Source organism: Schistocerca serialis, chromosome 2 (genome assembly GCF_023864345.2).
Source record: "Schistocerca serialis cubense isolate TAMUIC-IGC-003099 chromosome 2, iqSchSeri2.2, whole genome shotgun sequence".
NCBI lineage: Eukaryota > Metazoa > Arthropoda > Insecta > Orthoptera > Acrididae > Schistocerca > Schistocerca serialis.
In genome coordinates, this window is record NC_064639.1 from 709051634 (window position 1) to 709077923 (window position 26290).

At 44.0% G+C, this 26290-nt stretch overlaps 1 protein-coding gene across 2 annotated transcripts in view; it reads right to left on the reverse strand.

The window, feature by feature from the left end:
* LOC126457881 (E3 ubiquitin-protein ligase ZNF598) overlaps nucleotides 1–26290 on the reverse strand; it is a 92813-nt gene that overhangs the window by 40943 nt on the left and 25580 nt on the right. The window contains exons 5-7 of one of the 2 annotated variants that reach the window (XM_050094551.1): nucleotides 8819–10063; nucleotides 8397–8692; nucleotides 4429–4559 (exon numbers count right to left, since the gene is read on the reverse strand). In XM_050094551.1, coding sequence (XP_049950508.1) covers nucleotides 4524–4559; nucleotides 8397–8692; nucleotides 8819–10063 — 1577 coding nt within the window. In that variant the 3' untranslated portion in view covers nucleotides 4429–4523. Of the gene's footprint in view, nucleotides 1–4428; nucleotides 4560–8396; nucleotides 8693–8818; nucleotides 10064–26290 lie in introns of those variants that run through there. The other variant, XM_050094550.1, reaches the window with a different exon arrangement.

Sequence of the window (26290 nt, forward strand, 5' to 3'; positions counted from 1 at the left end):
TAAAATCCTAGAGAGTAAAGTCCATTAAAGTGCTTGGGTCTTTGTCTGGTACTGAAACTGAATACAGCAGACAGAAAGCACAAATATTAAATTCCACATATAAAAATTATGCATGAGGGCTGTACAGAACACAAATAGGAGATATTGATATCAGAAGCCTTGGGGGGTGGGGGTGGGTGGGGGACAAAAAAACAATTATTGCTACTTAAAGCGAACAAGCCACTAGGCCCTGATAGGATTTCGATTAGATTTCATTTTTAATACGACACAGTATTAGTCCTTTCCTAGCTCACATTTTGCAAGAAATTCTTGCACAATGAATTGATTCATGTGACTGGAAACAAAACAAGGGTCACTCCTATTTACAAAAAGGGTAAAAGAATGGTTGCACACAATTACAAACCAATGTTACTGACATCAATTTAGACTCAATTAATCAAACTAATTGTTGCTGTAAGTCATTTGGTCAATCAAAAATCTGGATAACCGAATGTATGAAGAAAATGAACGTATGAAGAAAACAGCTTTCTCGTCATATGGTTATCTTTCTAGATTTAATACACTGTTCTGTCACATTAACATGACCACCTGTCAAATGCCTGAATAACCACCTTTTGCAGTACAGACTGCTGTGAGGTGTGCAGGAAGAGAGCCAATGAGATTCTGGAAAGTACCAATAGGAATGTGGAGCAATGCTGTGGCCAGCTGTGCTACATTTCTTGGTTGAAGATCCATGGTCCAAAACACCAATTGCGGTAGTCTCAAGATTCTTGATTAGGTTTAAATCTGGGGAGACTGGTGGCCAGGGGAGCTGGTAAACTCATCCTGCATGTCAGATAAATAACTCATCCTGCACGGCAGATAAATAACTCTGTTTCTGCAGTATGACAACGACTGCACTGTCATCCACATCCCAATCCCCCTCCCCCCTCGACACACTCTACATACCTTCCATTGCAAGTGCTGCCACTAGCCATGTGCGAGCAGTTATTGCAAACATAGACAGTGGGCTGGGCTGTGTACACACTGTTAGGTGTTTATGTGAAACAACAAAAACAAGTTAACCTTATTGAAATCAACACAAACCAATGTTTAATATGAGATTAGAGAGATATTTTCATATGTACATACATGCATATGTTTTTAAAATTACGAAATTATTGCAAACTTAGTCATGACATACCTAGCAAAAGTCACACAGGGCAGTCACTGTAGTTTAATTTTGTTTAAAATATTTGGAGATTGTCATGTGATGTAAACTGTTTTGCTTCAGTGTTGCTTATCACAAATTTGTTTTAAACACAGTAAACTCACGATGTCATAACTGTTTATTTTTTGAACCATTTGCAAGCTGTTTCCAGGGCTTGAAATGCTTCTACACGAAACAAGTCTGCAGCATTTTCTGCATCTACGTTCTCCTCTGTTTCATCTACCTGGATTTCCTGCTGTTTATTTGCCTGAATAGGTTTCCAACACTTTCGTCATCTGATATGATCTGAAAATCTTGATCATTAGTTTCATAAGTCAGCCTCTCTTAGTCTTCTTTTCAATCAAATCCCATGGCATCTATAACCATGTAACAACACTAATTTAAATTCATTAATTTCAAGAAATGACAAAACAACTTCTATGTTATCTTCATCAACAGATAACAATCTATGTAGAAGTTGCTTTCTATAAAGTCATTCTAAAGTTTTGGTAACACTTTGACGCACTGGTTGTAGAAAGGATGTCACATCACGAGACAAAAACTTTACTACAAACATCCCATTTTCTCTCTGTTCAGCTGAAGGAAAGGTTAGCACATTATCTAGTAAACATAGAATTTTCCCTGGTTTACAAATTTCATGTTGAAATTATTTTACTTCAGGGATAAAAATGTTATCATACCAGTCAATGAACACTTCGATGTTCATCCACGTACTTTTTTGGTTTTTAAAAATTATGGGAACCCTGATATTTTTTAGGCATCTGGGGTTTTGGATTTTCCGATGAGCAACAAGGGCATTTTACAGGACCCAGTAATGTGTGTGCAAACTAATAGTTACTCACTCTTTACTAGTTTTATATTGTAAAGCTGAATTCTCTCACAAAAAGAAAGATTTTTAAGGTAATTATTTCCATTTTTATACGGTTTCATCAATGTTGTAAACAAAGTCCAAGTCATCCTCATTTCTGTCCAGTTATTTTTTAAAACCACCTTTCAAAGAATTGCTGCATCTACATCAGCTGACATTTTTTCAGCTCATATTTCCAATTTGTGTATTCCATAATTAGATTTAAATCTTTGGCACAAATAATTCACTGACACCTTTTTTAAACTGTAGTGCCCCTTTACACAACAAATGAGCAACTATCAATTGCCTAGTTGATCATTTTTGTACATACGAATTACATAAAGCTTCTTCCAAAAGATCATTTATTTGTTTCATCATCACTTTTTGATGTTTACTCCCATCTTCACTACTGTATCAAGTTCACAGGTGTACTTAAAAAATGAACCAGTAGTATTCTTAATACCGCTGATCACAGAAATACATTCACCATAATTATTGGTTAATTTACAACTAGCCTCTCTCTCTCTCTCTCTCTCTCTCTCTCTCTCTGATGGATCAATAACTTTTATCTTTAGGTGATAACACCACTCTCTGGTGCTTTGAAATTTTTAAGCACAGGTGTGACATACAGCATACCAATTAGCAACTATTAAACTAAAACAATTATGAAATGGGTGCAGCAGAGATCATGCAGGGTGCAGGTTGGTAGTCCCAGCGTGACATGTTCCTGCAGACACAGACTACACTACAGAGATATTTCTCACATTTGACAATCCGGATAATCACAAATCCATATATTGGAAGTCCATATAATCTAACCTCCATTGCTATTATATTTATATTTGATGCTAACAATTATTTTTATAAGCTCTCTACTTTGGCCACAATCAGTTTGCTGCCGAAATAGGATTTACTACTTCTTGTGGCTTATTTTCTAATCCGAATCCCTCAGAATTGCTCTATTTGATTTGACTACATTCCACTGCCCTTGTTTTACTTCTGTAGATGTTCATCTTATGATCTCTTTTCAACATACGACCTATTCTGTTCAAAAGGAAATCATATACAAGACATTACTATGACCAATTCTTGACTACTTTCCTAGAGATTGGGCTCATTACAAAGTCGGTAAAACAACAGATTGAACAAATTCAGAGACACAAAGCTAGGATTGTAACAGGTCGGTATAGTCTATATTGAAGTAACAGAAATGCTGAGGGAATGTAAAAGGGGATCTTTAAAAGAAAGATGATGTGGTCTCAAAAAACTGTTCCATGTAAATTTAGAGATGATGTTTTCGACAAATGCTGTGTGACCATTATGCTGTCCCCATTATATAACTCACATATATAAGCATCATGAGAATATGATGATGAGATAAGCACACACAGAGAGACATAAAGGCTTATGGACAACCACTGCTCCCCCCTCCCTCCCCAAATTAATACGCAAATGAAACAGGAACAAAAACTGATAACGCTGCTATAAGGTAACCTCTGCCATGCACTGGCAAGTGGCTTGTGGAGTGTAGATGTATATGTATGGCTGGACAAGAATTTGAAGCCCACTACTAATGAATGACGTTATGCTTTATAACCTGTGCCATTTAGCACTGCATTTTTGTAAACTTCTTAAAATAATCTGGAATAAAAATATAAAACCTTGTTCAACAACAAAACATAGTCTATAAGAATGCCCAAAAACCACACGTTTACGTGGAATTCAAGAATTGGTCACATGCAACTTCTTCCCAAATGTGGAACTCTTGCTTCCCTGAAAGTGGCCGAGTGTTTACTTAAGCATATCTCGCACAGAGTAATATTTTTTGTAAGTCTAAAAAGTGATGGCGAATTGATTGTTGTGTAGAAGGGAGTGGAGATGGCTAGCTCGCATGCTGAAGCAGTCGCATAGTGTAAGCTCTGCTGTAAATTTTATCATGGCAAAATGTCCACTTTAAGTATAGGTGTTTATCAGAGTAACACAATTTTCTCAGCATATAAGCATAGTTTAACACATACAGTCACAACAATCCTGCTTATTTTTGTTATAAACTGTGACAGTAGCACTCCAAGCAGATACTTCTGAATACAATACCAGATGAGTGCAAATAATATTGTACATACGGATTTTTAACAGTTTTCACAATAGGGAGCGTATGTAGTGCCATAAAAAAATCACAAATAACTAAAAATGATACCACTATTGTCTTTGTTTATTTTCTCGAGGACCCTGGGAAGTACAGTTCAGTACATTATGGGACAGTTTATTTACAATTCTCTTGTCATCTACAGATTTTTCTGAAGAATGTCAGTTTATTTTAAGAACAAAAAATAAATAATAAACAGCAGAAGACTTGACATTTTGCAGAAAGAAGATGTATACCTACTCAATGTTTCCTACACTACACTTAAACTCAAATAAGTAAATGTGGAATGGAGGAAACTTGTATGAAATGAAGTACCTTTATTATTTAACATACAAAGTAAGACACCACAACTGTATCTGAAAGAAAAAAAAAAATCATGAGATGTGATAATCAATTGTCAAAAGCCATTAAACCATTTACAACACAAAAGAAACCAATTCCACAATTGCTGCTACACCTGAGCCAAAAATCAGCAAGAATCTTACACATATTCACTCAGCCACTTTTGAAGCAAAAGTAATCAGTTTCACAGAAATATTTGTACATTAGAAAGTAATGTGAAGTATAAGAAAGTGAAAATCATTGGGCTTGACATAAAATTATGTTTCAAGGAAAGTGCTTATCACAATAAGGAGACAACAGACATAGTCCCTTCTCATGCATGAAATATGTGTTTATATTCTCTTGCTTTCAGCAGAGTAAGCTGCGGTCACACACATATTCATAAGTATTTCTTCATAAATAAGTTGTAGCTGTTCAATCAGTGAGATTCATCCATTTTTACATTTACTTAATGACAATTATGTCTCTCGATAATTTACTAATGCTTGGAATGCAAAAATATAACAGCAATTCCTTTAATTCAGTAGAAAAATAATTAAAAACAAAATCTTACAGCTGGCTTTCTAGCTGCTAGGTGTGCTAGTTTTGTTCCAACTGCCCAAACCAATAACTTGCACAGTATTAAATGTCAGACTGTGATATAATAATAATTCTTTCCCATATGCATCACAAAGCTATATTGCTTTTCTTTGCTCCGTTGCGGAGACACCTGAGTAACTAAACGGCCCTAAAGTGCAAACATTTTTGAGTGATCCTTATCCACTCCTTGCAGTGTTCAAGGTTTGTGATCTTCACCACAAACACGACTACCTTCGAATGCTTCCATAGAGAAAAATCTAATTGACTTAAATTTATGGAACATGGCAGCCACTCCACTTACACACACTACAACCTATCTAGCTCCATGGAAACTGGGAATCCAGGTATGCACAGACATTTAGCCTCTAATGAAGTGGGACATGAAATGGAACCACCTTCCCATTTCTATGCTTCCTATTACTATGTGCAGATCTTAGTGTCTACTTTCGGTTTTATACCAATTGTTAATCTTTATGCCAATTGTTAATCAGATCTTAATTATGCATTTTCTAGCGAGACAGAATTATTGATATTAATTTTAGTGGTTAAATCTTTAATCTTCCATTTCCAAAGATGTTAATGTTTTGTAAATTTTTGTTCTTTGGGGGCGATGGGTTTTGGAGGAAGTTGGAACGGCAGTTGAATGCACATGGCTGGTGTGGATGGAACGGCTGGACAATGAAAATGTTTTGTATTTTTCGTGAATAAACGACGATGACTCAAAATTCTGCAGATTATTATTGCAACATACACACATATAAAGACCAGCTACAGTAAGACCAAGGATTCTCTTTCCTAGAGGAGCAGCCTACATCCAAAGGAATTTAGGTTAAGTATTCCTTAACCAGCAACAAAGAACCATGTGCTTCATTTGGTAAGTGCCGATATTACTATTCGATGCAATCCTTAACATCGGTAGTAATTGGATTGCTTCCCAAGGTAGAGGGGACATTTCCGACATCAGTGTTTAACAAAAAGTTGGAAATATGCCATCTTCAGATAGCAGCAACTGCAGATGACGAACTGCTGTTGGTATACTCCCAATAAAGAAGGGCTGAGCAATAAAAGAACCCTATTTCCAGAATGAGATTTTCACTCTGCAGCGGAGTGTGCGCTGATATGAAACTTCCTGGCAGATTAAAACTGTGTGCCCGACCAAGACTCGAACTCGGGACCTTTGCCTTTCGCGGGCAAGTGCTCTACCATCTGAGCTACCGAAGCACGACTCACGCCTGGTACTCACAGCATTCTGGAAACATCCCCCAGGCTGTGGTTAAGCCATGTCTCCGCTATATCCTTTCTTTCAGGAGTGCTAGTTCTGCTAGGTTCGCAGGAGAGCTTCTGCAAAGTTTGGAAGGTAGGAGACGAGATACTGGCAGAAGTAAAGCTGTGAGTACCGAGCGTGAGTCGTGCTTCGGTAGCTCAGATGGTAGAGCACTTGCCCGCGAAAGGCAAAGGTCCCGAGTTCGAGTCTCGGTCGGGCACACAGTTTTAATCTGCCAGGAAGTTTCAAAAGAACCCTATATTCCATAAAAAATAAGCACTTTTAATGTGCCAACTATCTTTGATTGATCATACAGTGAGTGTTGACATCTTAGTAGTATTTGCGATTTTGTTTATTTACGTCTCTGTTTGTACAGAAATTAGTTTCATCTGCGAACAGTATGTCATAGAGCAAAGAACAGTTTTTGTCCAGCTTGCATGTCCCCCTTTCTGCAGACTGACCCAAACGATCTGGATCGTCCTCACTAAGATGTTGTAACATTAAAATTCTGTAAGGATGTCATTTGTGTGTGGCCAAAATTCTCACTGATGTACACGTGAATGTAGTTGCCTGTGAGATGTAGCAAATTCTGTGGCCTGGACTCTTACTGAATGATATAGTACAGTGATTGAAGTTTCACCTGTAGCTGTTTTCTGTAGCTGCTTTCTATCACTGGGCTTTTTTTTGCTACTGAACCAGTATCACAGAATTTGATGAGAAGTTTCATCATCACACTGCGGGTAATGTGTGGTCTGCCTGGGAGGGGTTGATCGAAATCCCCTAAAAGTGGTAACATCATGAGCTTTTGTGTAAACTGTAAGGAAGAAATATCACTCAACTTACGAACAAATAAAGCTATGCTCAAACAAATGGCACAACTGAATTTCTTTTCTATCTCTTTATCTGTTTGCTGCATTACACAACCCATTTTCCACTTGAAAATTATGAGTTGCATTCAAAATGGCTGCCAGGCATGATTAGTTTCATGCTACATAGTAAGAGCTCTAAATGATGGTGATTAACACACACACACACACACACACACACACACACACACACACACACACAATACCTCTCCAATAACCTATCATGGCTGAAAAATTCTATGAAAAGCTACTAATGCAATAAGGTACATACAGGCCAGATACGAACACGGAGTAAGAAGAAAGCTGGGCATGCAGCATATAAAGCTATTTGCCTTACATAGACAGCTATGCAGAATTTGACACGGAAGTTCGCTGTCTCTAAAGAGCAACTAATATATAAGTAATACGATGCAGTCAAATCTTATTGAAGGGGTAAAGATTTATTAATAAAGTAGTAACATAAAAAAATCTTTAAAAAGTATGACCTTTAATAAAAAAAAGAGTGTTACTTATTGCTATGAATAATTGCAACAAATAAATGGAAGATTTACAAAAAATAAGAACAAAAGATTGTACAAGCTTAAACCTATCATTAACCAAAGGTTCATTTACTAGGACTGGTCCTATTGTAGGGGAGGGGGAAAAGCATTTGTTGTGGAATTTATACAATGGCGAAATTTGATGTTCATTTTTGAAAAAACACTCAAGTAACTCTACTACTCAACTTTCAGCCCTGTCATATCACTGTCTAGAGGTCTGTCTATCCATTCCTGCCACCAATATCACTGGTATGTGGAATAATTAATATCCTTCCTGAATAGTCACATTGTAGTCCCAATCTGCAACCAACACAGACTTCTCTTGGATTTTATGACTTTCATTCACCCCTGGCAATTCACTTCTTCCGCTTTGCACACACCCCACTCAAGCTGTGCTGTACAATACATCTGCTCTCAGTAATTTTTGGTTCGAAGTTTTTGTAAAAGGCTTTGAACATCAAATGAAATTTGTTATTAATTTCTAACCATGATGAAGAAGACCAATATCATCAACTTCAAACAAATGTCACAAAGGTAAGTTGCAAATAGCTAGTCTCTCTGAATACACATCACCAATTACATATATTTAGCCAATGTGATTACCTGCTGTTTCGTTATGTCTGGCAGCAAGAGAAGCAGCTCAGGAAATATCTCAGCAAAAGTTTGTTCACCAGCTGCTTGGGCACAAGCATCATAAAACTCTCTGGCAGTCAGTGCCCCTCTTCGGAATTCGGCAGATCGACGCAAAAAGGTATCTAAATCAGGGACTGCCTCAGCTACACGGGCTACCAACTGCCTGTTGCGGTGATCTGCCCCAGGTGGTGGTACAAATTTGTGACCCTCAGAGGACTGTGCACTCACTGCATAGCTCCTCCCACTACTGCTTGTGAACGTCAGACCTAGAGTCACAACAAACAAACAGATAAATCAATTATCAATGTAAGGTAAACAATATATATTCAATGTCATCCTGAGTTAATAACAAAAAAAGGCATTCCAGTGGAGATGTAGTAACAATATCTTACCATTGCTCTCAGGCACTGAACTAGGAGCCCTCGCAACTGAACTCAGTGTAACAGAAAAACCAGGCGGTGGTGACAACGTACTGTGGAAACCAGGCGGTGGAGCTGGAAGGCTGCCTCCTGTTTCATTGGCAGCATTGAGACCAGTAATGAGCAGTTGTGACTTCTTTCGCTCAGGTGCACTTGTCGCACAAACTGAAGCAGTAGCAGAATCTGTAGAGTCATTCACATTTCCATTGAGATTTGACTCTTTAGTTCTGTTATCAGGACTCTGTTTTTTTTTCTTAGTACCTGAGTCCTGCTGGTTTGCCACTTTGCAAGGACTGGGTGGTTGATCTAAACTAACCTGATTTGTCACACTTCCTTTTGGTTTTTTCTTTTTGGACTTTACCTTGACAGTTCCCAAAGACACAGGTGCAGGTGCCCTGTCTTCTTCATCATGTGCAACAGGCCAAGAAGTCGGCATAGGAATCAGAAGTGACGAGGATGCTTTCTTCGCTGTTGCTCCCGTAGTTTTAACTATTGAGGACTGTCGAGGGTGTGGCTGTGACTGTGCACGGGACTGTCGTGGGTCACCATTGGACAAGTTATTCACAATAGGTGAAGACCACTGAGAGGAAGTGTCACTATGGCGAACAAGTGCTGGAAAATCTTCTCTCGGTGTGCCAGATTCTGCAGGAATTGGTCTGGAGCCACGTGAAGTTGACAGTCGAGTCGTAAGTGCTCCATCTGCACGCCGATTTACACTGATGGAGAGATTAGAAGCAGATGAAGGCCGTTCCCCATTTACACTCACACGCACAGTCTTCCGACCTTGTGGACCAGAGGTTCCACCTGACGATCCACTATCTAATGCGGGGAAATCTTCTTCCCTCAGGACAGGAGGACGACGGGGTCGGCAGACAGGAGGTGGAGGAGGAGGTAGGGATCGCACTGTGACTGCACCAGAACTGCCGCCGAGCACTGGAAAATCTGCAGCAGCAGGAAGTGGTGGTGGAGGTGGTGGTGCAGCAGCACCTTCATCAAAGCCCATCAGTTCTCCACCGCTATCTTCAACATAGCCACCAGTGGCACCACCACCACTGCTGCCACCACCCCCACCACTACTGCCACCGCCAGCACCCCCACTACGGGGACCACGTCGCATTGCATTAGGTCTGGGGGCCAAAGTGAATTCTAACTCCAGTGTACGTGCTTGCTTGAGGGCCGCTCGCCCAAGACTCCGACCGTGTACTGAAGCACGGTGGGCTGAAACAAAACATTGGAATAAAAATAGTTTTATGCATAAAATTAATTATATTCACACTAATAATACAGCACGACATTCAGAATATACAGAAGAAACGACATTGGTTGTTTGGGAATAAATTCAAGTACCCAGACTAATAGTTACTTTTTTCCAGTGTTATGGTGGCGGTCTGAACAAACGAATATTTTCACAGAAACTGTTAAATTACTAATTATGTTCCCGTTCCCGTGACATTCGTTACTTTCAGAAAGTATGCTCAAGTTCATATAACATTTACTATATCCATTAATAATGTGCATTGTTCTTCCTGTCTTCCCATTTTTAGATCATTCACATAATCCCACTATTATAACCTGTCTTACTACATGTCCAACACCTTTTTCCTAACTACTTTGAAAGGGAAGAAAAGTCATAAAAGTGATGTCAGCAGGAAGTTGGGAAATGAATGGAAGTCGGGAGCATATTGTCAGAGGTTTCCCAGTTGTATACAGAAAGCTGGGCATCACATGTGTAAGGTCAGTGCGACTATCGTGTCAACATCACAACATGGTAGGGAGCTAACATCTTGATCACTTCACACAGGGAAGAATCATCTGGAAACTGGAAGAAGAATAAAGTGCTGTTAGAGTAGCCCAGGAGTTTGATATTGCTCACAGCACTGTTATACATGCACAGGGAGCATTCCAAACCACAGTCACTGCCATCTGAAGGAGAGCAGGTGGTCGACCATAGTCAACTGCAGCAGCAGACGACCACTACATTGGTTCCAGCCAAGAAATGAACCACGCCAAAAAGCAGGTGGAATTGCAACCATGTGTGACAAGGCTGGCAGGCACACAACATAACACTCTACAGTGGCAAGGTGACTGCAGGGGTATGGTCTCTTTGCCAGATGACCAGTACGTTGTGTTCCACTGACATCCACACATCTGCAGCACTGGGTGCAATCGTGTGTCAAGGGCATAGGAACTGGGCCAATGAGGAGTGGAGTCACATACTTTTCTCGGATGAAAGCAGATTCGGAACGAGACAATATTAGGCAAATGGCCAGGCCTGCCTATCCCCCCGGCTTAAATCCTTTTGAGTATGTGTGGGGTGTGTTGAGGAGACATTTTGCAGGATGTCCACATACACAAACAACCGTGCACCAGCTACCAACTGTGCTGGTGGGGGAAGGGAATGTCCTACTGTAAGAACTAATTATCAACCTTGTTGCCAGTATGGGAGCTTGCATGTCCATATTGATCACAAACTCTATTAAGAACAATGTTCTGCTTTTTGTAATGTCCACGGAACCATTATAAATCTGAGTGACTTCAACTAATTATTGTCTTTGAAGAAAAGTGTCATTTATGTTCATCTCATTGCGTACTGCTTTCAGTTATATTCTGTACTACACTGCAGCTGTTCCTTCTACATATGGTAGAAATTTTATTGAGCTGTTACTCAACTATGACACATCATGTGAAGGTTACTCTGGTCCTTAAGTTTTGCACACCAGTGTGTGTGTGTGTGTGTGTGTGTGTGTGTGTGTGTGAGAGAGAGAGAGAGAGAGAGAGAGAGAGAGAGAGAGAGAGAGAGAGAGACGCACTTTAAACTTCTTATTAGGATAAAACTATTTGCTGGACTAGGACTCAAACTTTTTTTTTTTTTTTTTTTTTTTTGGCAACACTCTTGCAGACCTGTCTCCAGCTCCAGTGCTGCCAATACCTCTTCTCCCATTTTTCAATTACAAAAGAGCTCTCCTGCGAACCTTACCAGACTAACTTCTGCAGTCATTTATTTACCTATTGGTAGCTCAACACTTAAGAACACTGCCTATGAAAGGTGAAGTTGAGAGTTTTAATTCTGGTCCACAATCCAGTTTTAACTTGTTGGGAAGTTTCAATTCACTTTCTGCTTTACAAACTTATTTCTGCTTATCTGACAATGTTTGTGGGTGCTATATGAATTTCTCAATCAGCGAACATTCAGTTTCTATCAAATGAGATCATTCAGTTTAGTTCATAATTAAAAGCAAACTGGCATTATGTATACAGCCACTAAGTACGGTAAAAATGTCAGCCTTAAACACCTAATGTGCAGATAGATACAGACGTGTTACAAAAAATGTTTAATGCATTCTTTCATGTGATTAGTAATCCATAATCTTACCTTATCGCAGTTATTTTTCCCATCTTGAAGCAGGGGCGGGAATTTGTATCAATCTAGTCGCAAAACAATGGTGTAATTACTGACTACTCCTTAAAGCATCTTGTCAAGTACTGGCCTCCCTTTAACAGATATGCAAATCTAAGTTCTGTTAGTGTAAGGATTATTTCCTGCGAGTGTAGCACTTGGTTTAGCAGTTTAAACAGTACCTGTAAATGTTGTTGTCTCAAACAGTCACTACATACCCAAAATGAAGTCACACATGACAACCATAAGTGAACTTTATTTATTTATTTATTTTTTTGCCGCTACGCCAAAACAACTGGCCTAAATAATAATAGAACAATAGTTTATTTACAAAATGAAATCCAGTTGGAATAGTATTCAGAAACAATTTTGTTTTGAACCGAGTTGAGTTATATTTGCTATTCCATTGAATTAGCTTACAATTTGTGTTTTTTCAAAACTGCACTAAAATCCATAAATTCTTAATTGGAAAAAATAATGAAAATGAGACTGGAGTATTTTTGCTGTACAATCAGTAACAACAAAGAAAATAAACAATATAGAGACAGTTTTTCCAGCTCTTAACAACAGTTTTTATTCCTATATCTAAGACATTTACTTCAATATCACTTACATTTTTAACTTTAGACATAGCACATACAGAACTGCAGAACAAACATATACAGTAATTTTGGCTATAACGTAAAAAGGTGAGTCAATTCTTATCTCAGGATCATAAACTGGCTTGGAATCAAAAATCTGAATTTCACTGATGAAATAATGAGCAACAGGGCATATTGATACATGAATGAAAAATGTGCGCATGTATGAGAAAACAAGGTTTGGATCGAAACAGTAGTACGTGAAATATCTTCTGCCACACATCACATGGTGGCTTGCAGAATATAGATGTAGATGAAAATAATTCTGTCTTCCAACAGGACAACACTAATAAACACCATATTTTTGTTAGCATTTATCCCATTTACTACAGTCTCCACTTTACTCAACCTTTGGTGTTCTTTACTTTTATTTTATTTGACTTTGCAGCTGGATACCCATCTTGTTGACACGCTTATCAGTTACGTAAGGGAGGAAAGTCATGTGCACCACCTGCCTGTGAATTATGTAAACCTTGTTCCACAACGATCTAATTTTAAAAGTTAGTGTATCATATTTTATAAGGCAGATGGTGGGGAACAGCTCAACAGTTGTAAACAATCACAGGAAACTGCTTAAACATCATCACACTCAGTGTGGCCATGGTCTTTAATACACCATGCATTTCAACATAGGTCTGGCTCATCATCTCACAATAGCAAGTTGACATACTGCACCTTATTTTGATCCTCGTGCAATACATCGAAACAGCAGAACATGCTCCACTCCACACACCCACAAGAGAGGAGGGCGCGGGGGTGGGGCAAAATGAAGGAGGTAGTAGGCAAAAGGAGGAGGAGGAGGAGAGGCAGAGGGGGTAAAATGGGGAGGGCAGAGTGGGATAAAGATGAGAGGGGCAGAGGTGAGTAACAATGGGAGGGGAAAGGGGGGTAAATAATGGGAGGGAAAGGGGATAAGGATGACATGGGCAGGGCGGGAGAGGCTGGGTGGGGGGTGTAAAAAGGGAGGTGAAGGGAGTAAAGATAGCAGGGGTAGTTGGGAGTAATGATGGATGTGGCAGAGGGGTAACTGTGGTAGGGGAAGAGGTTGGTTGGTTGGTTTTGGGGTTTGATGGGGGCTAAACATTGAGGTCATCAGTCCCCTGTTCCAAACAGATATACTTGTAAAAGGCCTATACAATAAAAGCGTAACCTCTGCACCCAGAGGGAGGGAACACCAAGGGGTACAGAGCTAAAATGAACACCACAATAACACAAAATAGAGCACACTTAAAAGGAGCAGAGCAAATAGTTGACTAGAGTAAAACAGACTACAGTGGTTGATGGATCAGGTAAAAGGTCAACCACTCAACTACAAATGAAGAACCTCCAGCTGGAAAGCTTTGATAGAGGTACCAACACAACTTGTTACCATAAAAGACACTGTTTTGGTATCCACGTCACAATTTAAAGTCGCTGGAGTGGGTGTAGCCTGAGAAATCATGCGAGAGCGCCCACACTAGAGAGAGTGATAAAACCCAGCTGCATGGATACGTAAAACTGAGTCAGCTATAGAGGCATCGTCACCTAGAATTAAAGGAACTGCACCTGGTAAATTGAAGGACTGCCGCAAGGGGGCTAAAAGGGGGCAGTCCAGCAGAAGATGAACCACTGTCAGCCCTGCATCACAGTGACACTGGGGCGCGTTCTCACGGCGAAGGAGATAGCTTTGGGTCAACCGCGTATGTCCAATTCGGAGACGGCAGAGAACAACCGAGTCCCTACACGTGCTCCTCAAGGATGAGTTCCATACGGCTGTGGACGACTTTATCATGAGGAGCTTATTTGGCGTGTTCAAGACAGACCATTCAGAGCTCCAGACATCGCGGATCTTACGATGTAGGGCTGACCGGAGGTCTCTTTTGATGAGACCAAGCTCCAGGGGTGGCGAAGTGGTGGCTTGCTTGGCCAACCGATCAACACATTCGTTTCCTGGAATGCCAATGTGGCTCGGGACCCACACAAACGTCGCTGAACGACCACACTCGGCGAGAGCAAAAATAGGATCTTGAATACCGCGCACCAAAGGGTCCTGAGAAAAACACTGGTCGAGTGCTTGCAATCCACTCAGGGAGTCACTGCATATGACAAATGACTCCCCAGGGCAGGAGGAAAGGTGAGCGACTGCACGATAAAGAGCAACCAGCTCCGCAGTGAAAACACTGCTCCCACAAGGCAGGGAATGCTGCTCAATGTAGTCGCCGTGGATGAAAGCAAACCCAGTGCGTCCATCGAACACAGAACCATTGGTGTAGACTACATCTGCATCGCGAAACGAGGCAAGAAGAGCCAGAAATTGTTGACGAACACTGGCAGGTGGAACGGAGGACTTGGGGTCGCAGGACAAATCCAAGCAAAGCTGCCAGCGAGGGATGGACCAAGAAGGGGTAGAAGAAGAGGGCCGGAAGGATGGAGGAAGGGGAAAGGATTCGAGTGATGAGAGAAGGGAACGAACGTGGACGGCGATCGGGAGACCCGACCTAGGCCGTCGTCGTGGGGAGGGGAGTGCAGAAGATGGAAAAAGGAGCCTGCGGTTTGGATGGTCGGGCGAGGCATGGACGTGGGCGATGTATGACACAAGCAACTGTTGTCGGCGGAATCGTAGGGGAGCGATTCCAGCTTCTACAAGAAGGATAGTGACCGGACTAGTATGGAAGGCACCTGTCGCCAGTCTGACACCACAATGGAGGATCGAGTCGAGGATCTGCAACGTTGAAGGTGCTGCTGAGTCGTACACCACACTCCCGTAGTCAAGACAGGGCTGGACTAAGGCCTTATAGAGCTGTAGGAGGGTTATTTGTGCAGCGCCCCAAACAGTGTGGGTGAGGCAACGAAGGACGTTGAGGTGCCGCCAGCACCGTTGTTTAAGCTCGCGAAGATGAGGTGTCCAAGTGAGCTTAGCATCAAACAGCATGCCAAGAAAGCGATGCGTCTCCTCAATATGAAGGACTTCATTGGCAAGGTAGAGCTCCGGATGGAGGTGGACCATTTGACGAGGACAGAAATGTGTCACTCAGGTCTTAGAGACTGAGAGCTGAAAATCATGGTTGGATGCCCAAAAATGTGCCTTATGAATAGCTACCTGCAGCTGACGTTCAGCGACACTGATGCTTGGGGAACTGTAATAAAGACGGAAGTCATCGGCATATAGAGAGGAACAGACCGATGAGCCCACCGCAGCTGCAAGACCATTAATCGCCACCAAAAAGAGGGGAACACTAAGAACCAAGCCCTGTGAGACGCCGTTCTCCTGAATATGAGCAGAGCTAAAATAAGTGCCAACTCTAGCCCGAAAGGAATGATTGGAGGGAAAATTCCATAGAAAAATTGGAAGTGGACCCCGTAAACCCCATTCGTGCAGCGTAGCAAGGATATTATGGCTCCAGGTGGTATCCTACGCCTTCCGAAGATCAAAGGAAACAGCAACTAGATATTCTCGCCGAGTAAAAGCTGTACGAATAGCCGACTCTAGCGAGACTGAATTGTCAATCGCCGAGCGGCCCTGACGGAAGCCCCCCTGTTGCTGGGCCAGGAGGTCCCGAGCTTCGAGGAACCATATGAGCCGCCGACTCACCATCCGTTCCAGGAGTTTGCACATAACGTTGGTAAGGCTCATAGGGCGATAGCTATCAACCACCAGTGGATCCGCACCAGGTTTCAGCACCGGGATGGTAATGCTATCCTACCAATGAGTTGGGAAAATGCCCTCTGTCCAGACGCAGTTAAACAGGGCGAGTAATTCACCCTGACAGTGCGCCAAGAGATGGAGAAGAAACTGGTTGTGAACGCGGTCTGGACCTGGAGAGGTATCGGGGCAAACTGTAAAGGCACTTTGGAACTCCCATTCACTAAACGGAGTGTTGTATTGTTCCCAACAGTGCGGGCGAAACGACACCTGCGTACGCTCAGCCTGCTCTTTAATGGCGCAGAATTCTGCGCTGTAGCCTGTTGTCGCAGAACTATGAGCGAAGTACTCTGCCAGATGTTTGGCGACAACGATTGGGTCAGTACAAAGTGTACCCTGAAGAGAAAGGCAAGGGACAGACACATGAGGCGAAAGCCAAAAATGCGCCGAACTCGCGACCACACCTGAGATGGGGAGGTGCGAGAACCTATGGTGGCAACATATCATTCCCAGCAGGCCTGTTTGCTCCGCCGGATTAACCGCTGAGCCCGGGCCTGCAGCCGTTTCAAGGCAACCAGATTCTCTCGGGAAGGATGATGCCGGTGTTGTTGCAGGGCTCGCCGGCGGTCCTGGATAGCTTCCGCAATCTCTGGTGTCCACCAAGGGACTGATGTATGCCTTAGGGTACTTTTAAGAACAGGGGACAGTTGCCTCAGCAGCAGAAACAATGGCCATTGTGACCTCGTCCACTGCCAAATCAGTGTCACCAGGAAGCGGAGCAATAGCCATAGTAGCTGAGGTGTAGGCTGCCCAATCAGCTCCATGAAGAGACCATTGTGGAAGCCGGTCAGGGGGTTGGGATTGAAGAGAAACCAGGATAGGAAAGTGGTCGCTACCACAGAGGTCATCGTGGACCCTCCAACTGAGGTATGGAAGAAGATCTGGGCTACTAAGAGAGAGGTCAATGGCCAAGTATGTGCCACAAGTCAAGCTAAAATATGTGGGAGCACTGGTGTTAAGGAGGCAAATGTTCTGCTGTGCCAAGAGGGCCTCAATGTTCCTACCCTGGCCCGAGATCTGGGCCCCATCCCATAAAGGGTGGTGGGCATTAATGTCCCCCAAAATGAGGAATGGCGGGGGGACCTGGGCGAACAAGGCAGCTAGGTCAGCAAGAGGGATAACCTCATCTGGGGGAAGGTAGAGGGAACAGATGGTAAGCTCCATTCCTGCCCAGATTCTAACAGCCACAGCCTCGAGAGCTGTGTGAAGTGGCACTGGGGCACTAGGAACAGTGGCAAAAACATAAACACAGACACCGCCAGACACCCTGTTGTATTCTATGTGGTTCTTATAGTAACCCCGGTAGCCACAGAGGGAGGGGGTCTGCCGAACAGGAAACCAGGTTTCCTGTAGGGCCAGACAAGTGGCAGGGAAGCGGCACAAAAGCTGTTTCAACTCAGCAAGGTGGTGGAAAAAACCACGGTAATTCCATTGAAAGATAATGGTATACAACTGTGAAGACATGAAAGAACCTGGCGGGGATAGGTCACGCCTCAGAAGAGATCACCACCACCGAATGGGAAGTAGCCTGATCAACTTCCATAGGAGCTGCGGATCGAGCAACATCTAGCTCCTGAGTGGACACTAGCTGCTCGACATCATCTTCAGGTGCAGTGGTGAACTCCTTTTCTGTCTCTTTGTCCTTCTTTTGCTTTTTCTTCTTTTAGGTAGGGTCCTGATTGTCCCTCGGTTTATCAGGCTGGGTGGGCTTTTCCGACCCAGTCTTATGGACCGAGGAAGACCCGGAAGCCCTACGGCCGTCAGGTGGTGGCTTTTTCAGCCACTGGCTGACATCTGGAAGGGCAGTAACTGTGGAAGGGAGGGCACCAAGTGATCCCTTCCATGCAAGGGGAGCTGGAGAAGGCGGGCACTTCTTCGGTGCAGAGGTGGGGACTGAAGTCCCCAAAGAAGGAGGGGTTGTTACTCCTGATGTTGAAAACAGGGGAGCAACGGAAGAGGGTGTTCCCCAACTACCAGGGGGCAGGAATAGACGGCCAGGCTGGAGGGCCCACAAAAAGCGGCTGAGCTTGGGGGCTCATCGCCAGGGATGGCGACATCGAAGCTGCTGCAGCATACATCGATGAAATGCGCACAGGGTGAAGTCGATCGTACTTGCGTTCAGCCTCTGTGTACGTGAGACTGTCCAAGGTCTTATACTCCATAATATGCCGCTCTTTTCGATAAACAGTGCAGTCTGATGAGCAAGGTGAATGTTTCTGTCTGCAGTTGATACAAACAGGGGGCGGCGAACACGGGCCGTTGGGGTGGGAGGCACGTCCACAATCCTGACAGGTAGGGTTGACGTCACATCTCTATGACATATGCCCAAACCTCCAGCACTTAAAGCAGCGCATGGGAGGAGGGACGTAAGGCTTAATATCACATCGATATAGCATCACCTTGACCTTCCCGGGCAGGATGTCACCCTCGAAAGCCAAGATGAAGGCACCGGTGGCGACCCTACTATCTTTAGGACCCCTGAAGACATCATACAAAGTGGACACCGCAGTGTTCCAGATTTGCACGGAGCTCTTCGTCAGACTGCAACAACAGGTCACAATGAAAAATAAGTCCCTGAACCATATTGAGGCTCTTATGAGGCGTAATGGAGACTGCTACATCAGCGAGCTTGTCACAAGCAAGCAATGCCCGTGACACTGCTGGGGATGCTATCTGTATGAGGACTGCTCCAGACCTCATTTTAGACATGCCCTCAACTTTTCCACAAAAAACTGAGGCTTTGTGGTCAGAAATGAGTTCCCATCTGTCCGGCTGCAAACGAGAAATCAAGGAGAATACGTTTCACCAGGTAATTTAGACCGCCGTTCCTCCCCTAGTGTGGGCAGGGAAGGGAAGGGAAGGGAATGATTGGGGGGTCATACTTTAAAGTGTTGAACTTCCCTTTCTTAGAGACTTGTGCTTACGCACTATTCTTATTTCTTTTCATGGTGGTCCCACGAGCAGCTAGGGGAAGGAATGTCCACCCGGACAGAGCCTCGCTTGCCTGGGTAAGCCTAATACAACTGGGGGGCGGCAGCTTGCCCAGAGGTCGTCCGCTAGCAACTGTTCTACCTCAACAGCCATGCGTCTCCTCAGCGTGCAGCACATCTTGAGATTGAGGTTTTTTTTATAGAGGTTTACACCATCCTCGTGACCCAGGCAGTTAAGCCAAGATTCCCGGGCTCTGTACAGTACAACGTTCCACCATCGCACCTTACGGAGGTCATTTAAGCACGCTCAGAGCTTACGGTATTGAGGACTGGTGGCACTTCCCAGTCCCCAGCTCAGGGACCCCAGGGTCGCCAAGCCCGTACCCAGCAACTAAATGCTGAAAATGCTGAGCCCCCTGAGGGGAGGGGAAGAGGGAAGTAAAGTTGGGAGGGGCAGTAGGGTAAATATGGGAGCGGTAGGCCACCCCCAAGGACCAGCCACGAAGGAGTGCCCCCTTCATCACCCAATTCCACTCCTGACTGGAACAACTAAACCACATCCTTCTTCAGGGCTTACATTACCTACCTTCATGCCCTGAAATGAGGAGCATCATACCAAAGATACATGCCAACCCTCCTAAAACACCCAACCTCAACAGCATACTAGTCCACCTCTATGCCACTCCCAATCTGAGCCCCTTGCCCACTAAGATCATGTCCCTGTGGAAGACCCATGTGCAAGACCTGCCAAATCCATCCACTCAGCACTTCGTATTCCAGCACTGTCACATGCTTATGCTAACCCCATCAGAAGCTGGGCCATCTGTGAAAGCAGCCATGTCATACTAGCTCTGCTGCAATCATCACACAAATCGAACAATGGAAAATCCAGGATGGAATGTAACAATACGAGGGAAGGAAAGTTGTTACTCACCATATAGTGGAGATGCTGAGTCGCGACAGGCACAATAAAAAGATTCACACAATCATAGCTTTCGGCCATTAACGCCTTTGTCAGCAGTAGACACACAAACATACGCAAGCACAACTTGCACACACGTCTGCAGTCTCAGAGATCTGAAACTACACTGCGAGCAGCAGCACCAGTGCATGATGAGAGTGGCGACTGGGTGGGGGTAAGGAGGAGGCTGGGGTGGGGAGGGGGAGAGATAGTATGGTGGGAGTGGCTGACAGTGAATTGTTGCAGTTTAGATGGAGGTAAGGAGAGAAGGGGGGAGGGGGTAAGTAGCGGAAAGGAGAGAAATAAAAACTGGGTGTGGCGGTGAAATGACAGCTGTGTAGTGCTGGAATGGGAACAAGGAGGGGGCTGGATGGGTGAGGACAGTGACTAACGAAGGTTGAGGCCAGGAGGGTTACGAGAACGTAGGGTGTATTGCAGGGAAAGTTCCCACCTGTACAATTCAGAAAAGCTGGTGTTGGTGGAGAGGATCCATATGGCACAGGCTGTGAAGCAGTCATTGAGATGAGGGGTATTATGTTTGGCAGTGTGTTCAGCTACAGGGGTATGAGCCATGAGGCAAGAAATTGGGAGCAGGGGTTGTTTAAGGATGGACGAGTATATTGTGTAGGCTTGGTGGACCGCGGAATACCACGGTAGGAGGGATGGGAAGGATATTGGGTAGGACATTTCTCATTTCAGGGCACTACGAGAGGTAATCGAAACCCTGGCAGAGAATGTAATTCAGTTGCTCCAGTCCCAGATGGTACTGAGTTAAGAGAGGAATGCTCCTCTGAGGCCGGACTGGGGGACTTTGGGAGGTGGTGGGAGATTGGAAAGATAAGGCATGGGAGATTTGTTTTTGTACAAGGATGAGAGGATGATTACTGTCAGTGAAGGCTTCAGTAAGACCCTTGATATGTTTAGAGAGGGACTGCTCGTCACGGCAGATGCGATGGCCATGGGTGGCTAGGCTGTATGGAAGGGACTTCTTGGTATGAAAAGGGTGGCAGCTGTCGAGGTGGAGGTATTGCTGGTGGTTAGTAGGTTTGATATGGACAGAGGTACTGATGTAGCCATCTCTGAGGTGGAGGTCAACATCTAGGAAGGTGGCTTTTTGGGTTGAGTAGGACCAGGTGAAGCAAATGGGGGAGAAGTTGTTGAGGTTCTGGAGAAATATGAATAAGGTGTCTTCACCTTCAATCCAGATAGCAAAGATATCATCAGTGAATCTGTACCAGGTGAGGGGTTTAGGATTCTGGGTTTTTAAGAAGGATTCCTCTACATGGCCCATGAATAGGTTAGCATAGGATGGTGCTAAGAGGGTACCCATAGCTGTACCATGGATTTGTTTGTAGGTAATGCCTTTGAAGGAGAAGTAATTGTGCGTAAGGATATAGTTGGTCATGGAGAATAGGAAGGAGGTTGTTGGTTTGGAATCCATAGGGCGCCTGGAAACGTAGTGTTCGATAGCATTAAGGCCATGGGCATTAGAAATGTTAGTGTACAGGGAGATGGCATCAATAGTGACGAACAGGGCACGGTGTGGTAAAGGGAAAGGAACTGTGGAGAGTTGGTCAAGGAAATGGTTGGTATCTTTTATATAGGAGGATAGGTTCTGGGTAATAGGTTAAAGGTGTTGGTCTCTGAGAGCAGAGATTTTCTCAGTGGTGGCACAGTAACTGGCCACAATGGGACGTTCTGGGTGGTTGGGTTTATTGACTTAGGAAGCATGTAAAAGGTGGGAGTGCGGGGAGTGGTAGGGGTAAGTAGAGAGATGGACTCTGGGGAGAGGTTCTCAGATGGGCCGAAGGATTTGAATAGTGACTGGAGATCCTGCTGGATTGCTGGAATGGGATCCCTGTGACATGGTTTGTAGGTGGAAGCATCTGACAGCTGACAGAGTCCTTCTGCCATGTAACCCTTGCGGTTCAAAACTACGGAGGTGGAGCCTTTGTCTGCAGGTAGTATTATAAGATCGGGATCATTTTTTAGATGGTGGACTGCAGTTCTTTCTGCGGATGTAAGTTTAGTATGCATGATGAGGGATTAGGGGAATGATGGTGAGGCAAGGTTTGAGGATAAGAAATTCTGTAAAGTTAACAGGGGGTGGTTTGGAGGCAGTGGGGGTGGATCACGGTTGGATGGAGGAGTGAACTGAGTTAGGCAAGGTTCAATACTGGTCTCTGGTCGAGTCTGAGGCGAAAAAGTATTTCCACTGTAGGGACCGGGAGAAGAATAGAAGATCTTTAACTAGTCCTGTATGGTTGAATTTGAGAATGGGGCAAAAGGTGAGGCCTTTGGAAAGGACTGATATTTCTGTGGGACTGAGGCTTCTAGAAGAAAGGTCTGTTTAGGTTTTGAGTTCTGTGTGGTGGTGGGAGGGAGTTTTGGAGGGTGGGGTAAGTGTAGTAGGTCTACGAGAGAGGGTTTATCAGCTATGAGGGGGCATGGGGGAGGTTTGGAGGTTCTTGTAGAAGTGGTGGATAGCGGTACTCTGAGGCGGGAGTAGGAAGTGAGCAGGATGGAAAGCTATTTGAGGTGGCTTTGTGAATGTTTCTTAAGTTCCTGACGGGCACGAGTTGACATGTGTGTTATGGGTTCCAGGAATTTGGGAGTACATAGCGGGAGAATTCTGCGGATAGAGAGAAGGTACTGCAAGAAGGATTGGACTTGGTCGATATGGTTTTGTAGGACTATGTTAGTGAGGGCTAAGGATTGGCGGAATCTGAACAGGTGGAGGTCATTGTGGAATGAGGGGTGGCAATCAGAGATGGGTAATTTGATGGTAAGGCCATTGGGGGGGGGGGGGGGGGGGGGGGGGGGTGTTTCATAAGCCAAGCAACAACACAGGAACAGTATGTGGGACTGAGATCTGGCTAGGGATAAGAAAACTTTTCTGTATTGACGCAGATGGAAGGAGCAAGGAGATATGGTGGTGCAAAAATGCGAAAAAATACGTAAGAAAGTAAAATTACGTCCAAATTACACAAAAATACACCCAAATGTGTGTGAAAAGTACGAAATGGATGCACAGGGGGGGAAAAAAGAGATGAAATCTGAGGAAGACGACGATAGTGGAAGGCAAAAGCTCACTAAAATTGGTGAGAAGTCTCAAAGGTCAAAGTAGAGAATAACTAATAATTAATAAATATATGTATATTACTGTGGGTAGCAGGTTTGAGTGTGGATAAGCATAGAGAAAGGGGACAGCAGATATGACTGGATGAGGTGGATTTAATGGGTACGAACAGGGACATTCTCCGCCAGGGTTTCGATTACCTCTCATCGTGCCCTGAAATGAGAAATGTCCTACCCACTGTCCTTCCCACCCCTCCTACGACGGTATTCCGCCGTCCACCAAACCTACACAATATACTCGTCCATCCTTACACAACCCCTGCTCCCAATCCCTTACCTCATGGCTCATACCCCTGTAACAGACCTAGAAGCTAGACCTGTCCCATACATCCTCCTACCACCACCTACTCCAATCCAGCCACTAGCATCACCTACCCCATCAAAGGCAGGGCTACCTGTGAAACCAGTCATGATTTACAAGCTAAGCTGCAACCACTGTGCTGCATTCTATGTAGGCATGACAACCAACAAGCTGTCTGTCCGCATGAATGGCCACCGACAAACTGTGGCCAAAAAACAAGTGGACCACCCTGTAGCTGAACATGTTGCCAAACATGATACCCCTCATCTCAATGACTGTTCACAGCCTGTGCCATATGTATCCTTCCCACCAACACCAGTTTTTCTGAACTGCGCAGGTGGGAACTTTCCCTGCAATACACCTTACATTCCCATAACCCTCCTGGCCTCAACCTTCGTTAGTCACTGTCCTCACCCATCCAGCCCCCTTCCTGTTCCCATTCCAGCACTACACAGCTGTCATATCACCGCCACACCCAGTTTTTATTTCTCTCCTTTCCGCTACTTACCCCCTCCCCCCCCCCCCCCCTTCTCTCCTTACCTCCATCTAAACTGCAACAATTCACTGTCAGCCACTCCCACCATACTATCCCTCCCCCTCCCCACCCCAGCCTCCTCCTTACCCCCACCCAGTCGCCACTCTCATCATGCACTGGTGCTGCTGCTCGCAGTGTAGTTTCAGCTCTCTGAGACTGCAAACGTGTGTGCAAGTTGTGCTTGCGTATGTTTGTGTGTCTACTGCTGACAAAGGCGTTAATGGCCGAAAGGTATGATTGTGTGAATGTTTTTATTGTGCCTATCCGGACTCAGCATCTCCGCAATCATTACACAGGTTTTTATATGGGTATGATTACCAATCTGATGCCTACCAGGATGAACGGCCACCGCCACCATGTGGCACAACATGCAGCTGAACATAACATGTTCGATTTCAACGGCTGCTTCACTACCTGAGCCAACTGGATACTTCCCTCCATTACCAGCTTTTGCAAAATGCACATGGAAGTTATCCATACAAATGAAAGTTATCCATACAACACATTCTTCGCTCTCGAAATTATCCTGCCCTCAACCTATGGCAACAAGCTGTTCCCACACCCTCTGCCCAAGTTTCCAACCCCTCTGTCCATCACCTCCTCCCAATGCTCACCTTCCACCCTCTGTGTGCTGCCCCCTGCTAGCACACTCGCCCATCTTCCCTGCTCGTCTCCTTTTTTGCTCCACGTTTCCCACCTCCCTAAACCACAATCTCCCGACTCTGCGCTCATCAGCAATCTCGTCCCTGCACCCTCTTCCACACAGCATTTATCCCCCCCCCCCCCACACACACACACATACACTGCTACCCTTTCTCCCTCCGCATCCCTCCAGATTGCTGCTTACAACCCATGTGACAGTTGCATTCTAGACCGTGCTGCCAGAGTTGGCCGTCATGTGTGCATGAGGTAAGTTTGCTTGTGCAAATAAATAGTGTGTTTCTTTTTCTGATGAAGGCTGTGGCCAAAAGCTAATGTGCAAGTGTCTTTAATTGTGCCTGTATGCAAGTCATGGTGTCATCTTTACAGTAAGTTGTAATTTATCCTCTCCTTATATTGATGACATTCCAAACCTGGAATTTCCTTTCCTTGATTTTATCCTACTCTTAATTTATTCTTTCAGTCACACCGCGTTTTCTGTACATACCATCACGAAGGAGAGCCGTAAGAGATGTTGAAGGGGGAATAGGGTTCATGTCATTAGAGGCAGAGCACCTGCATATTGTACAAGGCTTGGGGAGAAAATGTGCCTCTCATCAAAGAAGACATCCAGACATTCAACTTAAATTACTTAGGAAAACTCAGAAAAACCTACATCCATAAGGAGAACTTCAATGTCACTGCTCTTGAATCCAAGCTCAGTATCTTAACCAACTCGTCATCTCACTTAGGTGTTTCAACTAAACAAATCTGTGTCGATGTGTAAACATTTGAGGCTTAATTTATGTAACACTTGTTAGATGTTTAAGAAAATAATGTACTGCATAAATCTTTCACTTTCTTTCTGTGTTTAAATTTGTAATTTAATTCCATACAGCACTGTGATATTGACAGGGAACATCAATGAAAGCTCAATTTTCACGGCAATGTGAAACTTACCAACCGAAGTTTTGAAAGATTATGAATCAATGAATTATGCCAAGGTGAATACAAACGGTGTTATTGTTTTCAGTTCTTTTGGTCATAACTTCTCAGCACAGGCATTAACTTCTTGGTACATACATACTGTCACAAACTATTTTCAATTTCCTTCACATCTTACAGAGTGAAAAACGAAGTATGTGTAAAATTTATTCACAACCAAAAGTCACAAGTTGCAAATCTTTCGCTGCACACCCCAAATTTTAAAATGCCATTCAA